This window comes from Protopterus annectens, chromosome 7.part0 (genome assembly GCF_019279795.1).
Source record: "Protopterus annectens isolate FY-2018-M chromosome 7.part0, PAN1.0, whole genome shotgun sequence".
Classification (NCBI taxonomy): Eukaryota; Metazoa; Chordata; order Ceratodontiformes; family Protopteridae; genus Protopterus; species Protopterus annectens.
This window is the reverse complement of record NC_056739.1, coordinates 201,607,328-201,634,588: the sequence shown is the minus strand read 5'-3', so window position 1 is coordinate 201,634,588 and position 27,261 is coordinate 201,607,328. Positions and strand designations below refer to the sequence as shown.

Here is a 27,261-nt window from a genome sequence, read left to right as displayed (position 1 = left end):
GTTCTCAGCATTATTTCTGCAATATTTTGTTATTCAGTTTGTTAGCACGAATCCCTTTCCTCCTTTAAGACTGGGTCCATCTCCAGGGATGAAAGAAGAATTAATACTAGGAGGCCCTACATCTACAAATATAACAGGTTCTCAGCCTGATGATTGACCAGGAAACTGTGCATTTTAGTTGCCTAATCTCATAGAATGCTTGCCACATTTGCTTTAGCAGACTTGTTCTTCTTCCTCCTTCGAGGCGCTTACTAATCTTTGGCATCTTACCTTCTCTAGCTCAATTTTCCAGTGCAGATAGCATCCAAAGAAAGTAGATGTGCACATGAATCCCACAAGACACTGCCTCGACTATCAAATATTTCATCTCTGTGCTACAGAAACACCTCATCCCCACTTTGAATGCACATGTTCACTGAAGCTGATGTTTGTGTCCTGGAAGACAATCTTGCTAGTGTTGTTATCTCAGCCAAGAGGGCATCAGATCTACAGGCTCTGGTGTGTAAAACAAACACGTACAGTCTTTATCAGGGATAGAGCTTATTTCAGGACTACCCCCTTTGTCATGTCAAAAGTGCCATGGGCTATCACTTTAAATCAGGCCATCTCTCTATGATTTTGTCTGAAATAGGGAATAACAGAGAAAGGATATTCATAATACAGTTAGAGTCCATAACTGTAGAACAATGTGAAGAAACCAGTTAACTGCGTTTCACAAAGAGAATGTAAATGGGCTTGCCCTAAGCAAATCCTTTATAAGTAACAGGTTCACTGCATTTAATAATGTTATTATAACAAACATGAGAAGCAGACACCTTGACAGATTAAGTCCTACTCCAGCAGAGCAGTGGCCATCTGCTGTCTTCTTTTATCTACCCCTTCTCAGGATATATCTAATTCTCTGAACTGGAAAGCAATAGAAATATTCATGAAGCACTGCAAAGTGGACATCTGCCCCAAAACCTGTTCTACAGGGCATGTTGCAAGGCGTTTCCAACAAGAACCAGTTACTGATTTGTCTTCTACTTGATCGTTATTAATACAGCCACAAAGATGCTCAAAGAAGACAGTAGAACTGTATGAGGTACTTCCCGTAACAGAAATTTCTCAGTGAGCAAGTAATTGCTGCAGTGCATCTTGACACATCTTGAGGTTCAAAACTAGGTCCTGCAAGTCATGAAACAATGGAGGATTAAACATGATTTTTACAATCTAATAGCAAAGTGCAAATTTTACTGTTACACACAGAGTGTTTTTACAAGGGAAAAAAAAATACACCTACATGTAATGGCTGAACCCCCCCCCCCAAACTTATGTGAGCCATTTCAGAGATTGCTTTACCAACAGTACTTAAATGTTTACTTTAGAAGGTGCTGCACACTTTTTCTCCTCAATATGTCAGTGCAAACCTGTACAACTGTCATCTTACCCTTTCCTGGTTATCTACCAATTGCCAGAATAAATTCTTGGAAAAATTATTTTATTCCAGAGTTACACATACCCAAAACTAAAAGATCAAATTAAGGTGGAAAATGTCAGTTAATTGTATCAACTTTCATTGACGTTGGTAATATCAGAAGGAAATGTTGAAATGCACCATTACCAAATGTGTTTTTTTGCAACTTTTTGTTGCTTCTGATCTAAAAGGGGTTGTTTACACATTGAGGAAGCAGAGATGAGTGAACAGGAATGATGGTTTGTACTGTTTAGTTCTTTTAACAGCAGGTACAGCTTATATGGGATGTGGTAACAGCCTCGCTCTAGAGGTGCTTGCATTTTCATCATGTGACCACGACGTTGATATATTGCAGTATTTTCTGCTTCGTGTACATTGATACTGGTGGACTGTAGATGTTACTACCTCAATGGTAGTAAACATGATATACTTATTTGCAATCAATGGCCACACATGAATCCAAAGGGAAAACAGAGCTCAACCTTACTCTGAGGTGATGTGATAAAGAAACAGGGATGGTACAGCCTCTGTTTGGGGTGCTGCAGGAGATCATTCTATAAATCTGGATATATTTTACTTTACTGATATTTCTGGTGTTTCTATATTTCCACATCTTATTCAAAGTACTGCACTAAACCTTTTACTGAATATACTATTACATTTGTGAATCTGCGCTATTTTTTACTGCTTAAATGCCACCTCTAGTAAATAGTGTATTCATATGCATTCTTCATAACTTGTGAATCTACACTCAACATCACTGTGTCCATTTTTACCAGACAAAAATTAACACTGGTATGCCCTACGAGAATAGTGCTCACTTTCTGATATTATTTTTTTTTTTATTGTGCTGGTCAGTATTTTGTGTCTTTATTTGCTACCTGTCAGGGAAGTGTGCCTTCAATAATTCAGTCTGTAACCAGAGAATATGAGCCTGCAGTACATCCAAGTATCAGTACTGTATAATTTTATTGAGTGAACTTCCACACTGCAGGGAAAAAATGGGTGATTCCTTATGGGTGGAGCATTACTAAATCTTTGGAGTACAGATTAGGATTATTAGTGTATGACCTATATTTACACTGTCCATATTCCTTGGCTTCTCTGAAATGGTTTACTTCGCTGAAAACACACATACTCCCTAACTGGACATGTACCCTTACTCAGCACTTGTGACATGTAGAAGATGGCCCGTTATTCCTCTGGATACTCTTATTGGCCATTAAGGGTAAAAGCTCCACCCCTTACAGAGGGCAAATGATGGCTAGAAAAAACCTGATTGGAGACTGATACCTACATCATCATCATATATCTATTTATTACTGTCACTGCAACTAGGACTTATAACTTTGACATCCTGCTGTTGTTCTCGAAACGAGATTGTTGTCTGTTTTCTTTAGATATGTATTTGTATTGTTTATTTGTGTTTTTGAGTTATTGTATTGTTGTTATACTTGGAAAAAAAGAAAATTGAAATAAAGAGATGTTGGGAAAAAAAAGACATCCTGCTGTTGTGAGCACTTCTTTCAACTTTAGTAGCCTTCATAGATATATATATATATATATATATATATATATATATATATATATATATATATATATATATATATATAAAGGTCTGTGAACAGCATTAGCCCTGTGATTCGTGCTCTGTGTCTTATTTGTTTGTGTAGTGTTAATCAACTACTGAGGCCTTCTGCTCAGCCTTCACATCAGATTCAGTCATACCACATGCACACACACACTCACACTGATATGGGGAGGTTAGAGAATTTAGGCCCATCTTTGAATGAAGCCAATTAATGTTTCAGCAACAATCAATTTCTGTATTAAACAGTATTATAAACACAGTTCACCGTATTTTCAATTGATAGAAAATGATAACAAATTAAAAATCTCATTTTTTTCAGCAAAATACTGCTTGCATGCATCTTTATGCTTCCAAACACAGTGTTGTTTTAAACACTTTTTAAATTACTACTTTAAAAGACTTACTTGCAAAAACTTCACCCCAAATGCAGAAGTTTAATTGCTCCACCTCTCGCTGTCCGTAAGTAATATTAATGTGCAGGCAGGATGTAATTACATCATTGTTCAGACAAGTGCTAATTAGGCTTAATTTACTATAGAAAGATTTGTAAAACAATTGAGTAATTGCTGACCTGCTTGGCAAAAATATTCCACAAACTAGTGGGTTCAGTCTTTTGCTGACCTTGGTTAACCATGCATCACTACTTGATGAAATAACTCAGCTCTGCTCTATTGTTTAGTGTAAGAATTCCACAGGGTTTCATACCAGGCTCCTTTTTATATATGTATATAGATACTATTGGTTAAAAATGACCCTCCTGCAAATATATATATATATATATATATATACTGCTGATTGCCATCTCAAAACCAGCTCTTTCTGTGCTGAGTTCTATATTAGCACTTTATTAGCACTGCCAAAACCTTTTATCTCTACGTTGAGCCAGTTCTTAACCAGTTCCATGTGAATTCTATCCAAACCAATGGAATATTTGCTTTAGCACAAGACACAGGCATGCTGATTCACCAGCTTTCCACTTACGTATTCAGTAAAGCCACCCTTCTCAGTAGGAAACGTTTTAGATACCTACATGTATATGCAGTTCCTCAGTTACATTTGACTCTCAAATTTTCAATGACCTGTAAGTTCCCCACTTCTAAATGCAGGCTTGTCTATCACTCTTCATCTGTTCTTTCACCTGTAATTTTCGACTTGTAGTACTTTGAGAAATTACCCTACTTAGCTGTATCTTTTCAGTCGTTAATGGGGTTGGAAGCACATTGAAGACTAAATCGAATGACATTTATAATAATGCATGTCACTTTGCACATGCTGTTTCGAATTTCATTCACAGTTGTGACCTCTGCCCCAGTTTCATAAAGATTGTCACTTCTTTTTATAGCATAGTAAGATATCATATTCTAAGAATCTGTTCAAACCTTCTTGACCAGGTAAGCACGTTCTGTAGAATGGGATACAAGCACACATATTTCCAAATGCAACAATATTTTATTCAAACCCACAGTGCTACTCTCTACTGTTGTTGCTTGCTCACATAAATAAAATAATCACTGTATAAGTAGTCCTTTTAAAACAAGATGCTTCGAAATGGCACAAGCTGTCCAAAACATTGCAAATCTATTTAAGATACTATGCCATTTGGAACACAGGGTATGTGGCTCATTCTTCTGAACAGCATCTTTCTGGAATTTCAGATCTGCAGGAATGTTTCTGGAGGTTTGAATCTTCTTGACCCTGATCCAAAGTTGCACTGTACAAGGTCATAGAAATTCAACCTGGCAGCAGCTCCACATGTAAGAGTCAGAATAGTTTTTACCTCCTTTTGCTACTTCAAACTTGCTACAAGTGGTCAAACTATAGCTGCCATGCTTATGTCCCTGTGCATAAGAATATGTAGACAGTTGTGCATATTCTATTGTGAAAGTAGAGCTTGTGACATATTATTTGGTTATTTATCTAAAGGTATTTGCCACATTAAGTGATATTAGGGATGCCATTAACTCTGGAGCACAGGACCTTATGAGTTAGGGCCTCAGTTTCCAGTATATATATTATGACACATTTCTTTTTTTATACAATCTATTACTTTATTTCCATACATACGTAAACCACCAGCATCATCATATGCTGAATGACATATGAATGTGGAATCCAGACTGACAATACAGTTACATAAAGGAGTACATCAGTTATGAGTTATTTTCCATGCACACACACTAAACTAGAAGGAGAGCGACTTCAGATTTGTCACAGAGAGGTTGATAATATTTCCACTTAAAGTATATCACTGGACTGTATTGGAAAAAATGCATAAGTGGAACACTAGCAAGAATGTACATTCAGATGCAGTGCTGTGACTTTAGTTAAAGTGGTCAAAGGGCCTACAAGTTTCAGTTTGAGTCCTTAGCTAGCAAACATTTTGTGAGGCGACCATGTCCCTTCTCAAATGATGTAGTCTGAATGTAAACTCCTACAAAGTGTGCAGCCGTAAAAGTGATGATGGAGGACAATGAAGCATTCACCTTTTGAAGCCTTTGCATATTGGTTACACATCTTTCACAGGTAACATATGAATATAAAGTTTCACAGAGTCTTAGTGAGCCAGTCCATTATCATTTTAAACCCAGAAGTAATCCTTGCTGTCCGCTTGTACGGCATGATCAGATACCTTCATCAATATACCCTTTCATAGCATTCTAAGATCAGAAGTTCACACACTCTCAAAGCAGCATCGCCATTAGGCCTGGTCTCTATCTCCCGTCCCCAGCAAGAATAACAAGCCACAAAAAAAAAAAAAAAAAAAAAAAAAAAAAATTAGCCAAGTACCCTATTTTACTAAAGTCTCTATGGAGACATTAGCATACAAATAATTAAATTTTGGGACACCCAGTCCCTTAGTAATTAGCCTTAAGGAATGCTTCTCTCTCTTGTTTTTTTTTTTTTTTTTTTTGAACAAGAAGGATCTTTTTTAAATTATCATGTATGATATACGTAAGCATACATTTATACAAATGAAAACAAACCATATTGACATAATTTTAGTTGTAAACATTATACATCACAAACTATATTGATGTAATTTTAGTTGCAAAGATTATACATCACTTATAATCTATCCAGTCATTGTCAGTCAAATATTATATAGCCCATTCAAATCCTGGCTTCTTTTAAACCTCATTCTTAATCTGTATGTATTGTTCTGACAATTCCCATTCTTTGCTGTGTAATTTGCTCCTCCCCTTTTCTAAAGATCTGAATTTATCAATTTTACTATATTCACTACTTCCAGTACGGGTGGTTTAGACTATGAGGTCCATTTTCTAGTAACTGTGTTTTTGGCAGACACCATAATTAGATTCTTACTATGTCTAGGCAATTCTGTTTTTGTATCAAAGTTCAAAAAATAATTTCTTTAATTACACCAATTTGCACACCCAGAATCTCGGACAGTAGTCTGGAAGGAATCTTTAAAATCTGCCAACTTAGTACACTCCCAGAAAATATGTTCCCAATTATCTGTTTCTTCTTTACAGCATTTGCTGTCTACCTGAAGAAAAATTATTTGGAGTCTACTTGGGGTATATAAATACCTATGTAAATACTTCCAAGCAAAAATCTTAAATCGTCTAGATTTTGTTGCATATTTGGGAGACATACATATATTTCCCCATTGTTTTTTTTTGTGAATTGTTATCCAATCTCTCTAACCAATCATTTCTAACCTCCTCTGATTGATTCTTATAGTTATCATGCAATATTTTACATGCTGTACTAATTATTCCTTTTTTTTAACAGCAGCATCTGTTCTAGATTCTACTAAAAACTCTACCAGTGCTCTTTCACTTAGGATCCCCTATTGCCTATACTGTGATATCAATTCTTGATAGGGAAGGCAATCTGTAGCCTGCAGTCCAAATCAAGTCTTGGCTTCTTGCCAAAGGAATGATTCTCTTACTCTGGGACATAAGTTCTCTTCACAATGTCTGCTATACAATGAAAACCAAATAAACTGACCTAAGTTATAGATAGATTAGTAGGAGACATAGGCACAACAGAAATATCCCATGTGAAAGCTGGCCTGAACATCCTTGAATTAAAGTGATCAGGAGTGTGGAGAGATTAAGACTTGTAGTTCCCCTCAGAATAAATGAAGCCAACTGTAAATATTTTATAATTACACTCAGAACTCCTTAAGTGCCAGAGGGAGGTGTCAACATCCAAAAGGTCCCCTAGTCCATAAAACAGAGAACAAGACAACAGTTACACGGTGTTCACAAAACAGGTAAGCTCCATCTATTATAGCTTTAGAGGTGTGCATAAACCATTTGCGTATTGTACCAATGCAGACTAATCATAGATTCTGTCACAAAATGGTTCAAGGAAAAACAAAAGCCAGCACCTTGAAGTAGCAAGTATTCCTTCCTATAAGGAAGAACTAGTCCTTTGTATAAAGCATTCACCAAGATTTAGGACTATGAACAAGGTAAAAATAAAACCCAAAAGAGATATCACCTATTCATTGAAGAGACACTTAATTGGCTATGTAAACTCAGCTCTCTTTCTCTAACCCAGTAGTATATTTGCAAATTGAGTAGTGAACTTGGGAAAAATCTGTCTGAAACTTGTAAAACACATGCTGAAGTTACCTAATCTTCTACCCATCAAAAGCAAGATTGATAAGATGGTACCAAACAAGGAATGACACATAGGACAAAATGGATACCCCCCACCCCTATGTTTGCTCTCACTTGGTCTGGTCCTTGTTGACTTTGTGCTGCAGATTCAATATATTTTTAACTCAATTTTGTTTTAATAATACACACGTCAGTAAAAGGCAGAACAACATATCATTAATTATGGTGGCCTTACTAATATGGGAAAAATACATTTATGCAATGATTATTTATATTACTATTTCAACAGATGGTTAACCATACATTTATGGCCAGTTTAGCACTCCTGTCCTCATGGATAAGGAAAACATGTAAATATCCCAAAGTATCCTTGTTTGACCTATCTTTTGAGTTATTTGTATGCAGAATATAAGGGCTAAAAACTGCTATGGGAATGTAAGGCTGGGTTTTTTAACATTTTCAAATATCTATAGCCCAGCAAGTACCTATGAACTTATAACAGTAGTTTCCTAGCTTCATCTGTTAAGTTTATGAAATACTGGCCTTCTAGACGCTTTACTGCATTAATCCCATGTTGATATTTGTACTTCCAATATACAGAGCAAACTTATTGTCTTCTAATTGTAATGCATATTCTTATGCATAACAATACATAACTAAAGACTGAGACTTGCTCCAAAACACTGATCAAATCCCAGTAATGGCTACTTGGATATGATAATATTGGGATTTAGTTGTTTGATCTATCACTCATTCTTAGACTTTTGCAATAATTAGATTACTTGATTTGGTGTGGAGCTTCATCTACTGAACAGAGTAAAATATAACTTTCTCTGAGATGTGGTAACCTCAGATTTAACTGTAATAGAGAAGATGGGGGTATATATCAGATTATTGAAATCTGAATCCACCGAACACCTCTTCATTGACCCATTTTAATCGAAACCTAATACCCTCTAATGATCGTTACATCGAATGTTTTCCCATGGTAAGTAACCAATTGGCCAACATAACAATCGCATAAAAACACAAAAATGTAAAACCCACCCTGGTGGGGGGCTATGCCTCACACCCTCCAACCTAAATATACCAACTGTGAGATTGCACTACAGTGGGGGAAGAGCAAATTCCTGATGATGACCCACTGGTTACTTACCGTGGGAAAAATTTCAATGTAGTGATCATTTGAGGATGTTAGGTTTCAATTAAGATGGGTCGATGAAGAGGTATTCGGTGGATTCAGATTTTGATAATCTGATAAAGACTCGAGTATGGTATCGGGTATTTGTTTTGTGCTAGATATAGGAAGGGTATGCTCTTAATATAAAATACTTTATTTCTACTCTTGCCAAATATTAGTGAAGTTCTTGTTCGATCAGCTACTCCTAATCAAATGAGCATTAAGTAATTTGATCATTAATCAGTTGGTCTTTATCTAAAATGCTTCATCTTAAGCAATGCACTAACAGAATTTTCTTAGTAAAATCTCATCCAGTCATTTGAGTAGGATTAACATGAGCACAGACTACTAATTTATGCCTAGCATTTCCTGCAACATTTTCTGTCAACTTTTGTTAGATGCAGTGGAAGACCTCAGGCAGGTGTACTATAAGGGCACTTTTCATCCACTTTCACTGTTGACATTTTTTCATCATGGGGTAAACATGTTCTGCTTTATGTAACGTGGGTGACCTCAATGGAGAAGATACAATTTTTATTTATTTATATTTATTTATTTCTTGCTATGTATAAACCTTATAGTCACTTTCTTTATTGTCACTTTATTTCAGCAGTGGAACTTACCCCAACATTTTCCACTCTAGACTTTGCATGGAAAGCAGAATCGTATGTAGCTGCTTGCTAAGCTTCTACAGTCCCCGTTAAACTGAATGACACATTTACTACAACGTGGTTCATTACTAGGTTGAGAAACTTACTGAGATATTATATAACAGTGGACTTGTTCAGTATCTTCTTCCTTTGATTCCAGGTCAGGTTGGACAGCAATGTCTACATGAGTTGTTTTACAAATTTTCTTGAGATTAAGATCTTCTGTATGCTCAGGTTTTCTAAAGAACTGTAATTGATCAAGATGTGTTGATTCTTATGATCTGTTAGCCTGTTTTCCATTATGCTTAATAATTGTCAGCCTCTGCAGCTCCCTCATGAGCTTTGCTACATGTCCATCAGAGACCACTGACTGCTTCTCCTCCTCTCCACTGAGCAGCTGGATTTATTAGACCATGTTATAGCTGTTAGAATTTTAGCTGGGCTGCACATTGAAGAACTGTTTCTTCAGCCATCTGCACTTACATTAAGACTCTATTATCCAAAACATCTCGAGTTGCTGTTTCAAACAACGCTTGCATAAGCAAGTCCATCCCCTCTTCTCACACACATTTTACTTTGATCAAGCATTTGAGGCAAACTGCTCCAAGCCAAGTAAAGCTCTGATTAAATAGTTTGCTAACTAACTCAGAGAGAGCACTGCTGAACACCTAACAAAACTTGTATGAGTAGAACTGGAGTTTTTTTGCAGGACTTGTGTTTAAAAATTTGCTGCAGTGTTAATAATGTTGTTATGCTAATGTTTATTCAAGGATTTATCGGTCCGGATAGGTCAAGCACGTCAGACCATCTGGCCTATTATTCTTTAATAATGCAGGTTTTCCAGCAGCACAGAGTGACCACCTTTCATGTCCAGACACTGAAGTTATAATTCTGAACTCATTCCCTTTTGTCATATAATTACTACAATAGCACCGCCATCGTATGGCTTCTCCATATTGTGTGTGCACTGTTACTGCGTACTGCTTTAGTACTTGTCATTGGCTTATTCTATTGATATTACACTGGGACATCTGTTGAATTCTTAACAGAATTTGGATTGGCCATGCTTGATATTACTGCTAAAAGACATTTTAAAATATTCCTCACCTCACAATTAATTTTCTCTGAGCTTCCATATGTCTGTTAGCATATATTTTTTTCTGTCTTGCTTTGACGTTTTACATCTCGCATCTCATGTTTCATTAATATTTAATTATGATGCATTACTTCACACTGTATTTTGAATGAACCAATTTGTGTTCTCTTCTGTATAACTGTACATGTGTTCCTTCAAGTCCATCATGAAACTGGGCCTTGGGTTTCCAGTACACCTGCACAGAAAGAAATGTAATAAAAAATAATAAAATGCAACAAAGCTGAAATGCAGCTTCTGGAAAGAAAACAATCAGTTACAATTCAGTTACATGTTTTGACTAATGTAAGAAGCATTCATTCAAAACACAATGCTTCCTGGGGTGTCTTTTTGTGTTAATAAAATAGGTGTGTGTGTGTTTGTGTACCCATGGACAGGAGGACTGAGTGCAGTGACAGACTCCATATCCAATGGCAGTAGTCTCCATCATGCTTCTAAAAACAACAATGATGTGTCTGAATACTGTTAATAAGTCTTTGTCTTAAATATTATACAAAACATATATCTTTATATGGTTAAATTCCTGCTTTCCCATGCCCTTGCTCAGTTTTCTGCTTTATTTTCTAAAATGTTGCACTTGCTTTGCAATGCTTTATTTCTTTGTAATCTAGCTATGTATGTAATCTGTATATTATGTATATGTGTGTTTGTGTGTGTGTGTAATAAATGTAATGATATGATGGTTGTGGTACTTCAACACTGATACAAAGATTGTGTTGTATAATCAGGACTTTAGTATTACTTGCAGTGAACTAACGGCAGAATTAATTGACTAGAGTCAGGAAATAAGATTCATTGAAGAAGATCACTCTGCTTATCCTTATTTGTATTACGCACTGCAAGATAAATGTGAGAATGCAAACAATGTCTTTTGAGGCCACTTTTTGTTGCTGCAGTTACTTTGCAGATTATCACTAAACAGAGGTACAGCAATTTTTAAAATATATTGCTGATCAACTTCCCAAGGTTTGTGATAGCGCAAAGCAGAATGAATAAAATGTTTATGAAGTTTAGTTGTATTAGTCACCAATCAGAGGTGAAAGAAACTGCAACTCATGTCATACGTTTCTCAATAAAATGGATGAGAGCAAACAAGGTTTGTATTTATTCAAAAATTATTAACTTTAAAAATACCAGGTACTTCATAGGCACAGTGAAGCAGTCATCAGTTAAATTTAGTCAAATGTTTCTAGTAATATAAAAGTACTCATTCTAAACACAATACCTCCTGGAGTGTCTAGGTATGTAAATAAAATAGTTGACTGATGCATGTATGTATGTATGTATGTATATATATATATATATATATATATATATATATATATATATATGTGTGTGTGTGTGTGTGTGTGTGTGTGTGTGTGAGTGTCTATGTGGGTGTAGTGCATGTGTGGGCAGGTGGAATGGGTGCAGTGACAGAAGCATAGTTTAAAACACACACGGTGCAGAAGCTATACCTGTGAAGGTATTTTTTTAGTCTTTAAAATAGTTTTACCTTCTTCTCTTTTACACATTCCACAGTATAGTGATACCCTACAGAGGCATAGATCCTTCATGCTGTTTTAACTTTTCCACCTTTTAAAACCTAATCTTGTATATGTGGATTGTAGTCAATTAGCATCTCTACCTGTTAAACACTACAGTTGTGTATACGGATGCACTCAGCTTTAAACAAAGTATTTTACAGTCTGTTGCTGTATATGATAAACAAGTGACTGATTGCTGTGTTTGTGTGTGTGTGTTTTCTGGGGGGGGGGGGGTACCATGATACCATTTACTGGGGTAGATCATAAGGGATAGTTTGAAGATGGGTGTGATGCACTTGTTAGACCACCTCTGTAGCAGTGATTCATTCTCTGAAAGCTGTTGAAAATTTGGAAGGAGATAGTCACGTGTTCATTGTATAACTGGCATCACCTAACAACTGGGTTAATTAGAATTTTGTGGGCTATCAAGTCGGAAAAGGGCAAATCAAGTGATGGGTGATAGTATTAATAAAAGGGCATCCTCCTATATGCACGCAAGATTTTAGTAGGAACCCAGGAACAGGCATGTAGAGGGATGTCACCAAATGTGACAGTTTATCTTTCTGCCTTGTCCTGTTGCCTTATGTAATTAAAAACTAGCTCTGAATATTGAGCCCACCTATGTTAAATATATGACATAAGATAATAGGTCAGCTTTAGAATGAGAAGTGCATACTGATTCACTCTGATAAAAAGAAAAGTAGAATCATAGGAAAAAGTACTATAGTATGTTTATGGTGCTGGTCTAGATTTGAATCTCATCAACTCTTTCTTGCGTGTTGTGTGCCCCAGGGAAAGTCACTTGTCTCTTTTGTATTCCTAAATCTCTTCCATTAGATGAACTTAAGTGCTTCATGGGACTCTCTTGACACCTTATCTGTCTGTTCTTGTCTGGGTTATGTGCACACCCTGTGTTCAGCATTATAGACCTCGTGAAAACAGTTCCCTGAAAAACAGCCAAATGTGGTTCACTGTATATTCAATGAAAATCAAGTTTTACGCCAGTGCTCAAATGAGATTTGATGACTGAAATGACACATGAAAGGTAAAATTAGAGAAATGTGAATGAACGTTTTACATACAAATATGCATATGCACTGACCTATGCCATGGCCCAATCCTCTCCTAGCATCTGTTTGGCACCTTGTCAAAGTAGCAGTGAGAAAAGAGCAGATGACTCATTGTATCATCTCTTACAAAAACAGCACACCTGTCACATGTTTCTGTCACTGGGGTACTATAGCATCCCCTACAATACACACTCATAAAGACTTTACTTGTTGCACTTTCTCAGCACTCAGTGGGACCAGTCAGTCCTTGGGATTTAAAACTCTAAACTGTCATTTATTTCACAAGTGTCCCTAACTATGCTTCATATTTTTACCCTGCCTCTGATGGAATTTGTGATCTTCTAGTAAATCACTTGGTATTACAGACCGTCAATAATGCCTGATATTAGTTTCATAGTTCTTATTGATCAAAAATTGCATGTTAACACAAAACTTTGGATTCTATTAACTTTTTAAGTGAAATAAAGTAATATTTAGGTTCATAGGTTCATAGGATGTTACTAGGCTATTGACCTGAGGGTCTTTACAAGCCTAGCTGTTAAATCACAATATAATACTAGATGAGAGATAACATCTATGCCCAAGGTTTTTCTAGCAAGGACTGCCCATGTCCAGGAGAGAAGCTGGGGTAATCCCCAGCAGAAATTTATGGTTTCCCATCCAGTCATCCAGGTTGTGTTAAACAGGGTCATAGAGGTGCTCTGCTTAATATGAACTAGAAGCCTATTCCAGAGGAGTGGCAACCTCTGAGAGATGTATCTATATATTGCAGGCTAGACTGAGGTCCCTGGAATGGATGACTCTAGTCCCATTTGAATTATGGATGTGCAGCATTTCCATTAGATTTGGGTCAGAGATAGCCCTGTAAACCAGACATAAGTCACCTCTGAGTATTCTGTATTCTACTGAGTACAGTGACAGCACCTTCAGTCTGTCCGTATAACACATGTGCTGCAGACCATGACTTTTCTTAGTTAGAAATCTCTGAGGTCCCTCAAGTTGCTGCAGGGGTCTGATATGGTACATACCAAAGGGAACATTGTAGTCAATAATAGGCCTGATGAGGGATGAGTACAGGGGAGTTATAACCTCTTATACTCTTGAGGCAATGCCTTTGCTAATCAGGTGAGCAACGTAGAATGCCTTCCTCTCCACAGTAGACACATGCCAGTCAAATCTGAGGTCACAGTCAACTTGTATTCCCAGGTCTCTCACCACTGAATTGGTAGTTAGGGCATTATTTTTTATTTTATAATCAGCAGGGACATTGTTTGTACCGAAGGGAATGATGATGCATTTTTTAGCATTTAGTTTAAGACCATGGCTTTGGCAACAGTCTTTGGTCTGTGTAAGCCCCTTTTGAAGTATGCTGACACTGCTAGAGGATTCAATGATAGCACCTAATTTGCAGTCATCTGCAAACTTGGTTAGCCACACCCTCTCTGTTTCGGCCTGGAATACTGAGAAGTATATGCCAAACAAGAAGGGGCCCACCACTGACCCTTGTGGAACCCCACTGGTGACAGGTCTGCTGGTAGAAGTAATGTCTCCCACTTTGATAGTGTCAAAGGCCTTGGCCAAGTCAAGAAAGGCTGTGTGCACAGCTTTGCCCTTGTCTATATCTCTAGTCATGTTCTTGAAGTAGTCCACCAGGTTTAGCAGGTATGACCTGCCTTTGACAAAACCAAACTGGAACAGATCCAGAGACTGGAAATCACCTATATCCTTATTTATAAGGTCCATGATGATTTGTTTCATTGCCTTACAGATGAGGCTGGTTAAACTTATGGGTCTATAGTTACCAGGATTTGTTGCCGAAGCACCCTTATGGAGGGGGATAATAGTCACTGTTTTCTCTTAAGTGGGGACAAAGCCAATACTCAGGCTGTGGTTGAACAGAGTGCCTAATGGAATAGCTAGCTCTTGTTTTAGAACATTAAGAATGCAGCCAAGAATGCCATCTGGTCCCATGGAGGCTGAGTTCTTAACTTTGGAGAGGGCATTGAAGACTTGCTCTTTGGAGATGCAGGGAGTAGGAGATGATGAAGGCATGGTTTGTGGTATACTTGGAGGGGATGGGGGGTGACATTTTCACAAACCTGTCTGCTACTAGGTTTGCAATTTGCACAGGGTCAGTATGTGTGATGTCATCAACAACTAGTTAAGCACACATCTGAGTCCTTCCTTTTAGGTTGCTGACGTAGCTGAAGAAAGTCTTATGGTTATCTGTGGCTATGGTTGCTAATTTTTTCTCATAGTTGCTCTTTAAGGATTTTATGAGTTGCCTTATTCACTTGTTTAGGCTGAGATCTCACTTTTGTATTTGTAGATAGAAGCTTCTTCTTATTAATGCTAGACATCCATGTCCACCAGATTGATTTGTTTTTTCTTGAGGATCTTGCTTTAATCCCATCCAGTACGGCTGTGTCTATACATTTGTGTAGATGTTTATACAGGGCATCAGTGTATATCTTAGTATAGCTGTCAATGCCACCTGTGGAAACTGGATCTTGGAAGTCAATTATACCTTCCCTTAGGACAGTATACTTAGCTTTGGTGAAGTTTTTTAGCCTGATTTCTCCTTTGGGGAGTTCTGGTGATATTGCTACTTCAAAAATGACTGGTCTATGGTCAGATTTAACCAGTGCAGGCCCTACACTTGAGGTGATGCATCTGTCACTCATGTTGGTGAGGAATAGGTCTAGAATATTGGAGCCCCTTGAGAAGTGGTGCACTATTTGTTCCAGGGCATTTAAGTTAACAATGTGCAAGTGAGTTTGGGCTTGTATAAGTTTCCCAATTAATGGAAGGATAATTAAAGTCACCGATGACTAGGGGTTTAGGTTATACCTTAATTGTCCTAAGTGGGTCTAAATAAGCTGTGTGGGCATCTTGGTTCATGGAAAGGGAGCTGTAAATAATGATGATCCGAAGGGGGGGGGGGTCTTACCCATGGTAATTTGGACTTTGAGTAGCTCCATAGAGTTTTCTTGTCTAACCAATATAGAGGTGTAATTATCTTTAACGAAGATAGATAGTTAAATGAAGATAGATATTTAAAATGTGTGCCTGATTTTGGGCCTTTGCCCACCATTATTTCTGTTTTTCACCTAAATTCTTGAGCAAATCAGTTGAGAGTTATGCTAGTATTCTCAAATAGTGGATATCATTACAAAAATATATTCTGAGAGTGTGTAAATGATGCTGGTGCCAGTGCAAATTAATGTAAACTAAACATTCAAAAGCCACTGTCAGTTCAGCAAGGGTGATGGACCAGCAGCGTTTAATGAGTTTCATGTAATAGCCCACTCCATCTAAATTAGGAGGGATGAAGGAAACTTAGATATCATTATTCAATGAGACTTAGCCCCATGACACCAGTAATCATGGATCTTCTGTGTCTCTCCTTTAAAAATGCCCTAGAACAGTTCTTCATGGTTGAATGACAGCACCTGTCCCTTTCTGCCAGCATAATTAGCATTACTGTCTAGAGAGTACCTTGGTTATCTGCTAATCGATGTTACAGTGGCACATCTTGTAGAACACTTATGCCTGAACCTGAAGACTGTGGGGTCTTGCCACAGATCAGGACTGATGTCCTATAGAAATTGCACTGACATCAGAATGTTGTGGATTTTATTTTTAACAGCTACTATACTATATATTATATTGTTTTGCAATGTCTGTATACATTGTCTTATGCCATGAAGCCCTAATAAGCAAAATGCTACGGAGGTCTGTATTTTAATAGAGTAGATAAAGAAGGTGTGGTAATGCCCCATCAGTGTTCAGTGTAGCCCTGAATTTGATACTGAGCAGAGGCAGGGCTAGCACCAATGGGGGCCATACCTTGTGGCCTTGTAGGGATGAAATTTATTTCATATGTTGTCTAAGTGAGGCTCATGTTCCCTGACAACTTCTAGCTTCATCTAAACATGAATATGTTGAAGAATTCTGTTTCTTCATGTGTAATGAGACAAGCACAGGATCCCTGGGACCTAGTAGTAGCAGAAGAGACATGGTGTCTGGGGGGCTCTAGCAGGACACTGTGCTCCAAGCACATGTAGAACATGAAAGTGTAGACCAAGGTATTCCGTGAAGACTGAGACCTAAATCATATTCTCACATAATGAGATACCTTATGGAAAACTCACTTCACATGAAGGGATATTCTGTGATGGGTTTGTGTACTGAAATATGATATTTTCTCAAGAAAATACCATACTGAAATACAGTATTTTCTTGAGATATCCTTAAAACCCATTGTAGGCAATTTACTGGGTACTTCATCATAGAGGAGTAAGGCTATGAGCTGCTAACACACTCATCCTGTGTAGTCCTGGGTTTGATTCCTTCTGTCCCCAGTCGTCTTATGCACCACTAAGCAATCCTTTACCAAGACATTGATCTGAGTCACCCAGGAAAACAGGAACTTACATATAGTCAGTTTAGCTGTTAAACAAATAGAATAAATAAATACATAATCTGTCAAGTGACAGTAAGTATAAGGCTGTATTTGATAGGGCATACATTGATAGGTTGCCCTACAGAATGCAGAAAGGACCCACAAGCCTTAGTTTTACATGGAATTAGTGAAAATAGCCTTGCACACCTGTGACATCACTTAAAGCCCCATGTCACGCATCAGTTTCTTGCTGCATCTTGGAAAGTGAGCCATCAGGTGCTTAGAATTGTGGATATTAGATTCTTGATAGGCTATTTTATGAAACTTCTGTTTATGTGCTCTAGGTCTGCCTAGCAATCCAGTTGTTAGCTATTAAATTCCTGCTGGACCCTGAGTCAGAGCAATGACACAGACATTTAGCAGGTTACCAGTAACAGATGAATACCCCTTGTATGACCCATAATTATTTTTTGGCATTGCTTTCACAAAAAACTCTCACTGCCTCATCATGCAAGTACTAAGCTGTACACACTGTCAGTTATAGTAGCAGAGGATGAAGACAAGTTAGTAATCATGGTGGCAAATACAATAACTATACAAGTCCCCAAGGAAATGAAGACTGTGTATTATACCATTAAATGCAGGAAATACAGCTGTTTAACAGTCCACACTTATTTCTCATGTTGGGTTGAATTAATATGATGAAAACTGTGCTGACAACCTGATATATATAGTTTGAGTGTGTGTATGTGTGTGTGTGTGTGTGTGTGTGTGTGTGTGTGTGTGTGTGTGTGTGTGTGTGTGTGTGTGTGTGTGTGTGTATGTGTCTATACTCACATGTGCATGCACTGTTTAGGCCTGATCTTCAAGGCGCTGTGTCTTGCAGGTCCTCTTCAGGACTTGCTAATTGGACAGAATGTTTTCTATGGAAGCTATGTAACTGTGGAAACAGCAGCTAATTTCTAATCAAACAAAGAGCCATCAAAGGGCATACATAGAATAATGGCTGCAAAGAAGAAGGAGTGAAAGGAAGGGGGAGATAAAGGGGAAGGTTCAGAATGATACTGTGGAGTTGATTCACTTAATATTTGTGTGCTTAATTTGAGAGTCTTTCCATAGGAGGGCTGGAATGGCCAGACATTTGGAATAATGCACTGCATCTCAGTATGGTATACACCCACAAGTCTGGGTTTGATTCCAGCATACTCCACTTGTATTTTGGGACTCTGAGCAAATCACTGGCAACTTAAAAACTAGCTATTTCTATCTAGTGGGCCTTGATAGGTGCTTAAGATAATATAAAATATAATGGATACAAGTGGTATTTTAAATTATGTGCAGAACAACATCACTCTGCTTGAAAATGGTGGTTTCAAGGGCCATGCTGGTGTTTAGAGCAAATTACCTGGGGACAACATCTGCATTTTATCCATAACTCTTGCTTCAATATATAAAGATCTTTTTCTTCTGAGCTAAGGGGCCAGGGAAATGCCCTATTCCTATAATTTGCACGTATGCACATGTACACTTGTATATATTATTGGTGAATGTTTACTTACCATAGGAGTTAACTCTGTGCAACATCCTTTACTGGCTTTTGACAATGAAATGCAAGTTTGCAGTCATAATGAGTCACATTTGCCTACAAGTGGCAAAACCACACTTGCCCACCTTACTGCTTTATACTAACACTAATGCAAACATTAACCCTACCCTACTACAGATCTTAAGCCCACATAGTATGTTACTAAAAACCTTTTCTCTAACCGTACCAGTACCAAAATGAAACCTGATCTCAGTTTTGTAACTGAAGTTTAATGCTGTAAGACTTTTTTTTTATTGGGAAGAAGTATTCAATATGTTGTGATTCATTTTTACAGGTGTTTAGTATTTTGTGATGTTCTTTTTTTTTAACAATTTGTGAATCATTCTCTTGAGTTTTTGACCTTATGATAATTTGCAGGACTGCTTCTTCCCCCAGTGAATCCTTATATTGTGGTGAGACACTATCCATTCACACAGATGCACAGATGTTGATAGCACTGAGTTGCAGACCTGAACCTCTGCAGGGACCTGCCACTTTCTAGATACTCTGTTAAATAAATATTGCAGTGAAATGAATGTGCTGACTTTTACCGTAGACTCACTGAAACTAAAAGTATAGTTCAGTATTCGTAGGGGAGCAATGACAATTTGTAAATGCATTCGCTAAAGCCTGTGTGCTGGAGAAAGATACCACACACACACACACACATATATATATATATATATATAGATATATATATATATATATATATATATACACACACACACACACACATATATATATATATATATATATATATATATACACACACACACACACACACACACACACACACACACACACACACACACACACACACACACACACTCACAGTGAGGCTCACCCTGGCACTTCCATTCTTTTTCTCCACCCTCCGTCTGTTCCACTGTAGAGGTAGGAACAAAAATACGCTTGTCATTCTCGACAGGAGGGGACGGTCAGTCTGCATAGTCTAAGCATCTCTCTCTCTCTCTCTCTCTCCGTTGTCATTCCATCTTATCCCCCACCTTCTTAAGTTGAATTTTGTTTATCAGCTTCATATGGCTCGTACATGCAGACAGAAGACGATTTTGCCTCACTGTTCTTTCCTAAGTGCACCGACTTCTTGTTTTGCAAGGAACAGTAAAGAAAAAGCCAAGGACTGAAAAAAAAATCTATTATCTTCATGAAAACAGAGTTCTGCACACTTGGAGTTTATTAATTCCTTCTGCACACTTGGGGCTTATTAATTCCTTCTTTTCAGTTTATTTGCCTTATGCACTGACTCTCTTCAAAACACAGTGAAGTGCTGGAATAAATATCTGCCTGTGGGATTTTTAGGGTGGGGGTGGGGGTGGAGACCGGTGTGCTGTACAAGTGTTTACATCCCTGTCTCCTGCTTTATCGTTGTTTACTGCATTTTTTTCTGGAAGGAAGCAAGGAAAAAGGGAAAACACAAAAACCAGAACAGCTTTGGCTTATGGTTGATGAAAGCTATGCACAAAAGAATGAACCTCTGCTGAAAGCAAAAAGGGCTTCTTGCATGTATCGTTCTTGGGCAGGCGTCACCTCACAGAAGCTCCACATTGCATATTCCAAAACGGATATTTGGAAGCTCAGTGAGAGAAATCAGCAATGTTTGTGTCAGTTTGGTATGCGAAAAAAATGGGTAGAAGGTTCATCAACAATGTGCGGAAAGCAAAGAAGCAACGTCATCGGATCATGGTAGGGTAGCGAGCTTTTCCTTCATGTGTTTTCCTTTAGCTTGCAGCACTTTTAAGATATGAAATGTTAATCAGTGTGTGTGTGTGTGTGTGCGCGTGTGTGTATGTATGTGTGTGTGTGTGTGTGTGTGTGTGTGTGTGTGTGTGTGTGTGTGTGTGTGTGTCTGTGTGTGTGTGTGTCTGTGTGTGTGTGCATGCACATCTTATATGAATCTATAGCCTATAATGATTGTTAATTTTTTTTATAGAGTGCTCTTCTTTGCAGTACAAAATTTTCCAAAAGCTTTATTTACCAAATAAAAAAAAAAAAGCTAAAAGGTATTAGATAAATAGTCATTTAGTCATTTTAATATGGTTTGCCTTATTTTTTCAGCTATTTTATGACAGCATTATACCACGAAGCCAAGCAGCAGTATCTGCCTGGGTCTTATTAATTTCAGTTACAAAGAAAAGTAACATCCAACACTGATAATCAAACATATTGAAGTCTGATGTACAACCAGTCTAGTCTAATAAAGGTAGAAGCATTCAGGTGTAACAACTGTGCAAGTAGGTTTGCACTGTGTGGGGAAAATTAATGACACCTTAAGTGGGTAATGCACTCAGAGTGAGCAGTGAGTAGTAATATACTTATAGGAAGTAGGCTGTGCTCCTTTAAGGTACACTGGCCTGATGGGTTGTTTTTATCCCTTTCCACAGCACAGGTAGAAATCCTTGTCTTTGATATATTTTTAGAGAGAAATGTAAGGATAATTTATTTTTTCCTGAAGCAGAGGCTTTACAAAGTATTCTGTTTCATGGGGCAAACTCGGAATGGGAGAATAACGTACCATTTGTAGTTTTGGCATTATACTGAAAGAGAAGTTTATAAACTCACCCCCAGAATAATGTGCTAGTTCAATGTTACTTAAAAACACCTCTATACCTGTAGGGATCTATTCTTTTTTGACCACAAAGTTTTTAAAGGGTGGCAGAATTCAATTTGTACCATAGTAAGTATGAATAATGTGCTTTCAGATGGACCCACCTTGTGACGAGCAATGAATGCTCTGATGCAGGTGTGGTAATAAGACAGCAGAAGACTGTGGAATCCATTTTTGGAAGCACTTTTATTTCTTCAGTCATTGTACAGACCCTGTATTCAGACTTAATTTTATAATAACTGTTTTTTTTTTCAGATTTGCTCAGTCTTAACCCCCATCTAGATGGCTGCTACAGAGCCGGTCAGTTGATTTATACTGACAGTTTCAGTTAATTTTACCAATTGATGACTCAAGTTTATTATGCTCTATGTATGAAATATTCCCACTCCATGCTAATTCAGACCTAATATTCACTAATGAGGATTCTGAGTTAATATTTTTGCAAAACTAGCAACAGTGAGCTTCTGGAACATTTTGGATATGGCATCATTTAAACTTTGCTGCTCATCCTTCTGGTCTCTGCTGTTATTGTATCTTTATTTGTCAGACACCGATGCACTTTGACAGGCAACAGCTGCGCAATCGTGCAGAACATATGGTGTCATGCTTTATCATCTTCACCCTTTTGTCTGTTAATCTTGGATTGCCAATGTCATTAGTGTCAGACTTGCCTGAGCAGTGACAGAGATGTTGTCGTCATTGTACACAGTCTTAGGATGGTCATTCATGTCATGGCACACATCATTCTGGGATTAGCTCTGCAATTGAAATAACTGGAGAGAGACTGAAACAGGCAGAAGTAATAGGTTAGATCACTTATAGGGTTCACCTGCTGCAACATTATACCCGTCAGATACTGAGAAAAATAATGGCCTCCCCTTTTTGTGATTTATGACATCTTAAATTCATAGCAAACCAAAATTAAAAAAAAAAGGATGTCTCTGTGAAGCAAAGCCCCAAGAATACACTTCTGGAAAGGAAGAAGCAGCAAAATAAAAAGAAAAAGTCAAGTGTAAGCTAAAGGTAAGGTGGCAGCATGAAAAAGCAGTGGGAAAGCCAAGTAAAATGCTAGGATACTCAAACCATCAACAGTAGAAAACAAGGCATGTTTCTTCCCTGTAGATGGATAATAAAACATTATATGGAGAATTTTATAAAGTTGTGGGAACCTTATTTTCACAAGGACAGAGACAGTCATTTATGGAGAGTTTAGAAAAGCTCAACATATAATGAATATATAAAAAGATATTTGTGGGAGGGGCATGAAAGTAAGTAAAGAATATCTTTGATAAATATGCAGGGTCAAAGTGAGTGTCAGCGTAAAAAGACATAAGAAAAAAGAACAGAGTTTGTAAGTTAAAGGTGGATGACAAGGAAAAACGCAAAGAAATATTGTTTCAAAGAGAGTGGTTGATGGATTTTAGAACTATTCCTATTGAGATGGGTTTATATTACAATCATGAAAGCTGACTTTTATGAATACAAGTTCATCGACACATAAATGTCAATATACTAAAACAGCGAAGTAAAAAAAAGCGAATTACAGAATGCCAAACGTGTTTTCTTGGCCAGCAGGGTGATCATGGGGATGAGGAAATAAATCATTTTCCCCATTGTAGTGCAGTCTCGGAGTTGGTATATTTAAGTAGGGGTGTGTGGGGGGTGCAGGGGGCTTACGCTTTTTTTTTGCACTTCGCTGTTTTCGGACTTCGACATTTATGTGTCGGTGAACTTGTATTCACAAAAGTCAGCTTTCGCGATTCTAATATAGACCCATTGAGACGGTAGGGGTGAAAATATTCATAACATTTAATTAAGAATGTATGGAACAGACACAAGAGAAAAGTTGTCAGAGGGTAGGGAAAGTTAAATAATGTACTGTTTAAATATAATTTGTAGCTATCCAGCAAATAAGTAAATGGACACACTAGGAGAGCCAAATGGTCCTTATCAGCTATCAGAATTATATGTCTTTAGCTTAGCTTTTCATTATTAATTCCTTTTTTTAATTATTGTTTTAAGCCCATTTAATTATCACCTTTTCCTGCATTGACTTTTGTGATACTTGAATGATATGCAAATCTATTTTTTTTCCTGACAGTGATCTGTTCCTAAAAGTGAATTAAAATAGAGAAGGTGTTAAGATGTGGGGAGCTGTAAACACACTGCAGTATGGGAACATCTCCTATCTTAGGGATGTGTAAGACAGTACATACCTATGGGAAGAGAGTGCCATGGGAATCCAATCTTTTTCTTAGAAAGTTTGTGTATACTGGGTCTTTGAGAAAAATAAGGTTTGTATGTTTCTAGAGGTACAGAGGCAATTTTCACAGTTACATCTCATGTAGTGACCCAGAGCACTAAAAAGAACAATCCTTAGGTCAGTTAAAATTATTCCTGGTGGGACAGTGGTCAGTACAGGGCATTTAGCTCACGATGATGGGACAAAACTGAAGGTTCTGTGAAAGAGGATGAATATTAGCTCCAAAAATATGAAGTAGCTTGGAAAAATCCTAGGGAGAAAAGTTTGAGTACTGCAAGGTTACCTATCTACACTACTCGTCAATTCTTTCCATTTCTTCTAGCACTGATGGCTGCAAGCCAAGGTTACTTATCTACAGTACTCACCAACTCTTCCCATTTCTTCTTGCACTGATGGCTGCAGGCCAAGGTTACTTATCTACAGTACTCACCAATTCTTCCCATTTCTTCTTGCACTGATGGCTGTAGGCCAAGGTTATTTATTTACAGTACTCGCCAGTTCTTCCCATTTCTTCTTGCACTGATGGCTGCAGGCCAAGGTTACTTATCTACAGTACTCACCAATTCTTCCCATTTCTTCTTGCACTGATGGCTGCAGGCCAAGGTTACTTATCTACACTACTCATCAATTATTTCCATTTCTTCTTGCACTGATGGCTGCAGGCCAAGGTTATCTACAGTACTCACCAATTCTTCCCATTTCTTCTTGCACTGATGGCTGCAGGCCAAGGTTACTTATATACAGTACTCATCAATTCTTTCCATTTCTTCTTGCACTGATGGCTGCAGGCCAAGGTTACTTATCTACAGTACTCACCAATTCCTCCCATTTCTTCTTGCACTGATGGCTGCAGGCCAAGGTTACTTATCTACAGTTACTCACCAATTCTTCCCATTTCTTCTTGCACTTCTTGCAGGCCAAGGTTACTTATCTACACTACTCATCAATTATTTCCATTTCTTCTTGCACTGATGGCTGCAGGCCAAGGTTACTTATTTACAGTACTCGCCAATTCTTCCCATTTCTTCTTGCACTGATGGCTGCAGGCCAAGGTTACTTATCTACAGTACTCACCAATTCTTCCCATTTCGTCTTGCACTGATGGCTGCAGGCCAAGGTTACTTATCTACAGTACTCACCAATTCTTCCCATTTCTTCTTGCACTGATGGCTGTAAGCTAAGGTTACTTATCTACAGTACTCACTAATTCTTCCCATTTCTTTATGCACTGATGGCTGCAAGCCAAGGTTACTTATCTACAGTACTCACCAACTCTTCCCATTTCTGCTTGCACTGATGGCTGCAGGCCAAGGTTACTTATCTACAGTACTCACCAATTCTTCCCATTTCTTCTTGCACTGATGGCTGCAGGCCAAGGTTACTTATTTACAGTACTCGCCAATTCTTCCAATTTCTTCTTGCACTGATGGCTGCAGGCCAAGGTTACTTATCTACAGTACTCACCAATTCTTCCCATTTCTTCTTGAACTGATGGCTGCAGGCCAAGGTTACTTATCTACAGTACTCACCAATTCTTCCCATTTCTTCTTGAACTGATGGCTGCAGGCCAAGGTTACTTATTTACAGTACTCACCAATTCTTCCCATTTCTTCTTGAACTGATGGCTGCAGGCCAAGGTTACTTATTTACAGTACTCACCAATTCTTCCCATTTCTTCTTGAACTGATGGCTGCAGGCCAAGGTTACTTATTTACAGTACTCACCAATTCTTCACATTTCTTCTTGCACTGATGGCTGCAGGCCAAGGTTACTTATCTACAGTACTAACCAATTCTTCCCATTTCATCTTGCACTGATGGCTGCAGGCCAAGGTTACTTATCTACAGTACTCACCAATACTTCCCATTTCTTCTTGAACTGATGGCTGCAGGCCAAGGTTACTTATTTACAGTACTCACCAATTCTTCACATTTCTTCTTGCACCGATGGCTGCAGGCCAAGGTTACTTATCTACTGTACTCACCAATTCTTCCCATTTCATCTTGCACTGATGGCAGCAGGCCAAGGTTACTTATCTACGTTTAACACTTCTAGAACAAGGTTAAGATAGACTTTTAACTGTGTTTCTCAAGCAGTCCAAGATGGCCCATTTCCATTAAATTTGTACTAGTTCTAACCATGGAGTCATTTACCCTGTTTCTTAGCCTCCTAGGAATCATCCATCCTTATATACTGTAAATTACATTTTATTCACCTGCAACCAGTTTGTATGCTGTGTGGCTACATGGCATTCCCTTGGATTAAATCCATCATGGCTCCCCTGTGATAGGTTGAATGCTTGACACTGACAGCACATTATTTCTCTTCTTCTGACCTGGTGATGGCTCAAAGTCTGGCATCTAGTCAGTATCATGGCCCTAGTTAGATCAGAACTCATATGTTTATCTAGGATTAAAATTAGACCTCATTGATGAGTTACTGAATCACCTTTCTCATTTATATTCTACTTTCTTCTGTTTTCCGCATTCTAATACCATTTATATTCTAGAACACTCTCTAGAACTGTCTCTAGAATGCTTCTGCTTGGGATAACTAGCTACATTTACTATTTAATGCATTTGTGAATGTGCAGATTTAAATGGCTCTGCATCTCAGAATATGGTGGCTGAACTACTATCATACCTCTCAACTATCCATATTTTTGCAGAATGTCCAGACTTTTGCCTCATAGTTTTGGTCTGCTCTTAATAAAATTTGTGGTTTTCTGACAAATCATTCAGAATTGAAGTCACTAAATGCAGACTTGAGTTTCAGACTTTATATCCTTCATAAAATGCATGCTAATACACCATTTATTGCAGTAACCTTCTAAGTTTATTATAGCACTATTTAAAATTTGTCCGTATTTTTTGGCGTTTATACCCCCAACTATGTTTGTCTTTGTCCAGAATTATCATGTTAAGAGGTTGAGCGGTATGACTATAATGTAGTAATAAGAAGACATGGCAACAATTCTGAATGAAAAAGTGAACGGGTTTATTTGTGAAATGGATATATTCTGAATCTGAGTATAGGAGCCCCATCAGAATGAAGTGTGAGCTAGAATAAGCCACATGTGTAAGCATGCCTTCAGTACGTTTCCATGGTCACATTCTATTTTTCTAATTAGCATCCCTTGACATCTATGCATACATCTTACA

At 37.8% G+C, this 27,261-nt stretch overlaps 1 protein-coding gene across 4 annotated transcripts in view; it reads left to right on the top strand.

The window, feature by feature from the left end:
* The window catches only part of DLG4 (discs large MAGUK scaffold protein 4), a 2,742,131-nt gene that overhangs the window by 1,460,998 nt on the left and 1,253,872 nt on the right, over positions 1-27,261 (top strand). Inside the window, exon 1 of one of the 4 annotated variants that reach the window (XM_044076700.1) lies at positions 20,159-20,915. The exons of the other annotated variants lie outside the window; for them this stretch is intronic. Coding sequence (XP_043932635.1) covers positions 20,826-20,915 — 90 coding nt within the window. The 5' untranslated portion in view covers positions 20,159-20,825. Of the gene's footprint in view, positions 1-20,158; positions 20,916-27,261 lie in introns of those variants that run through there. 4 annotated transcript variants of the gene reach the window in all.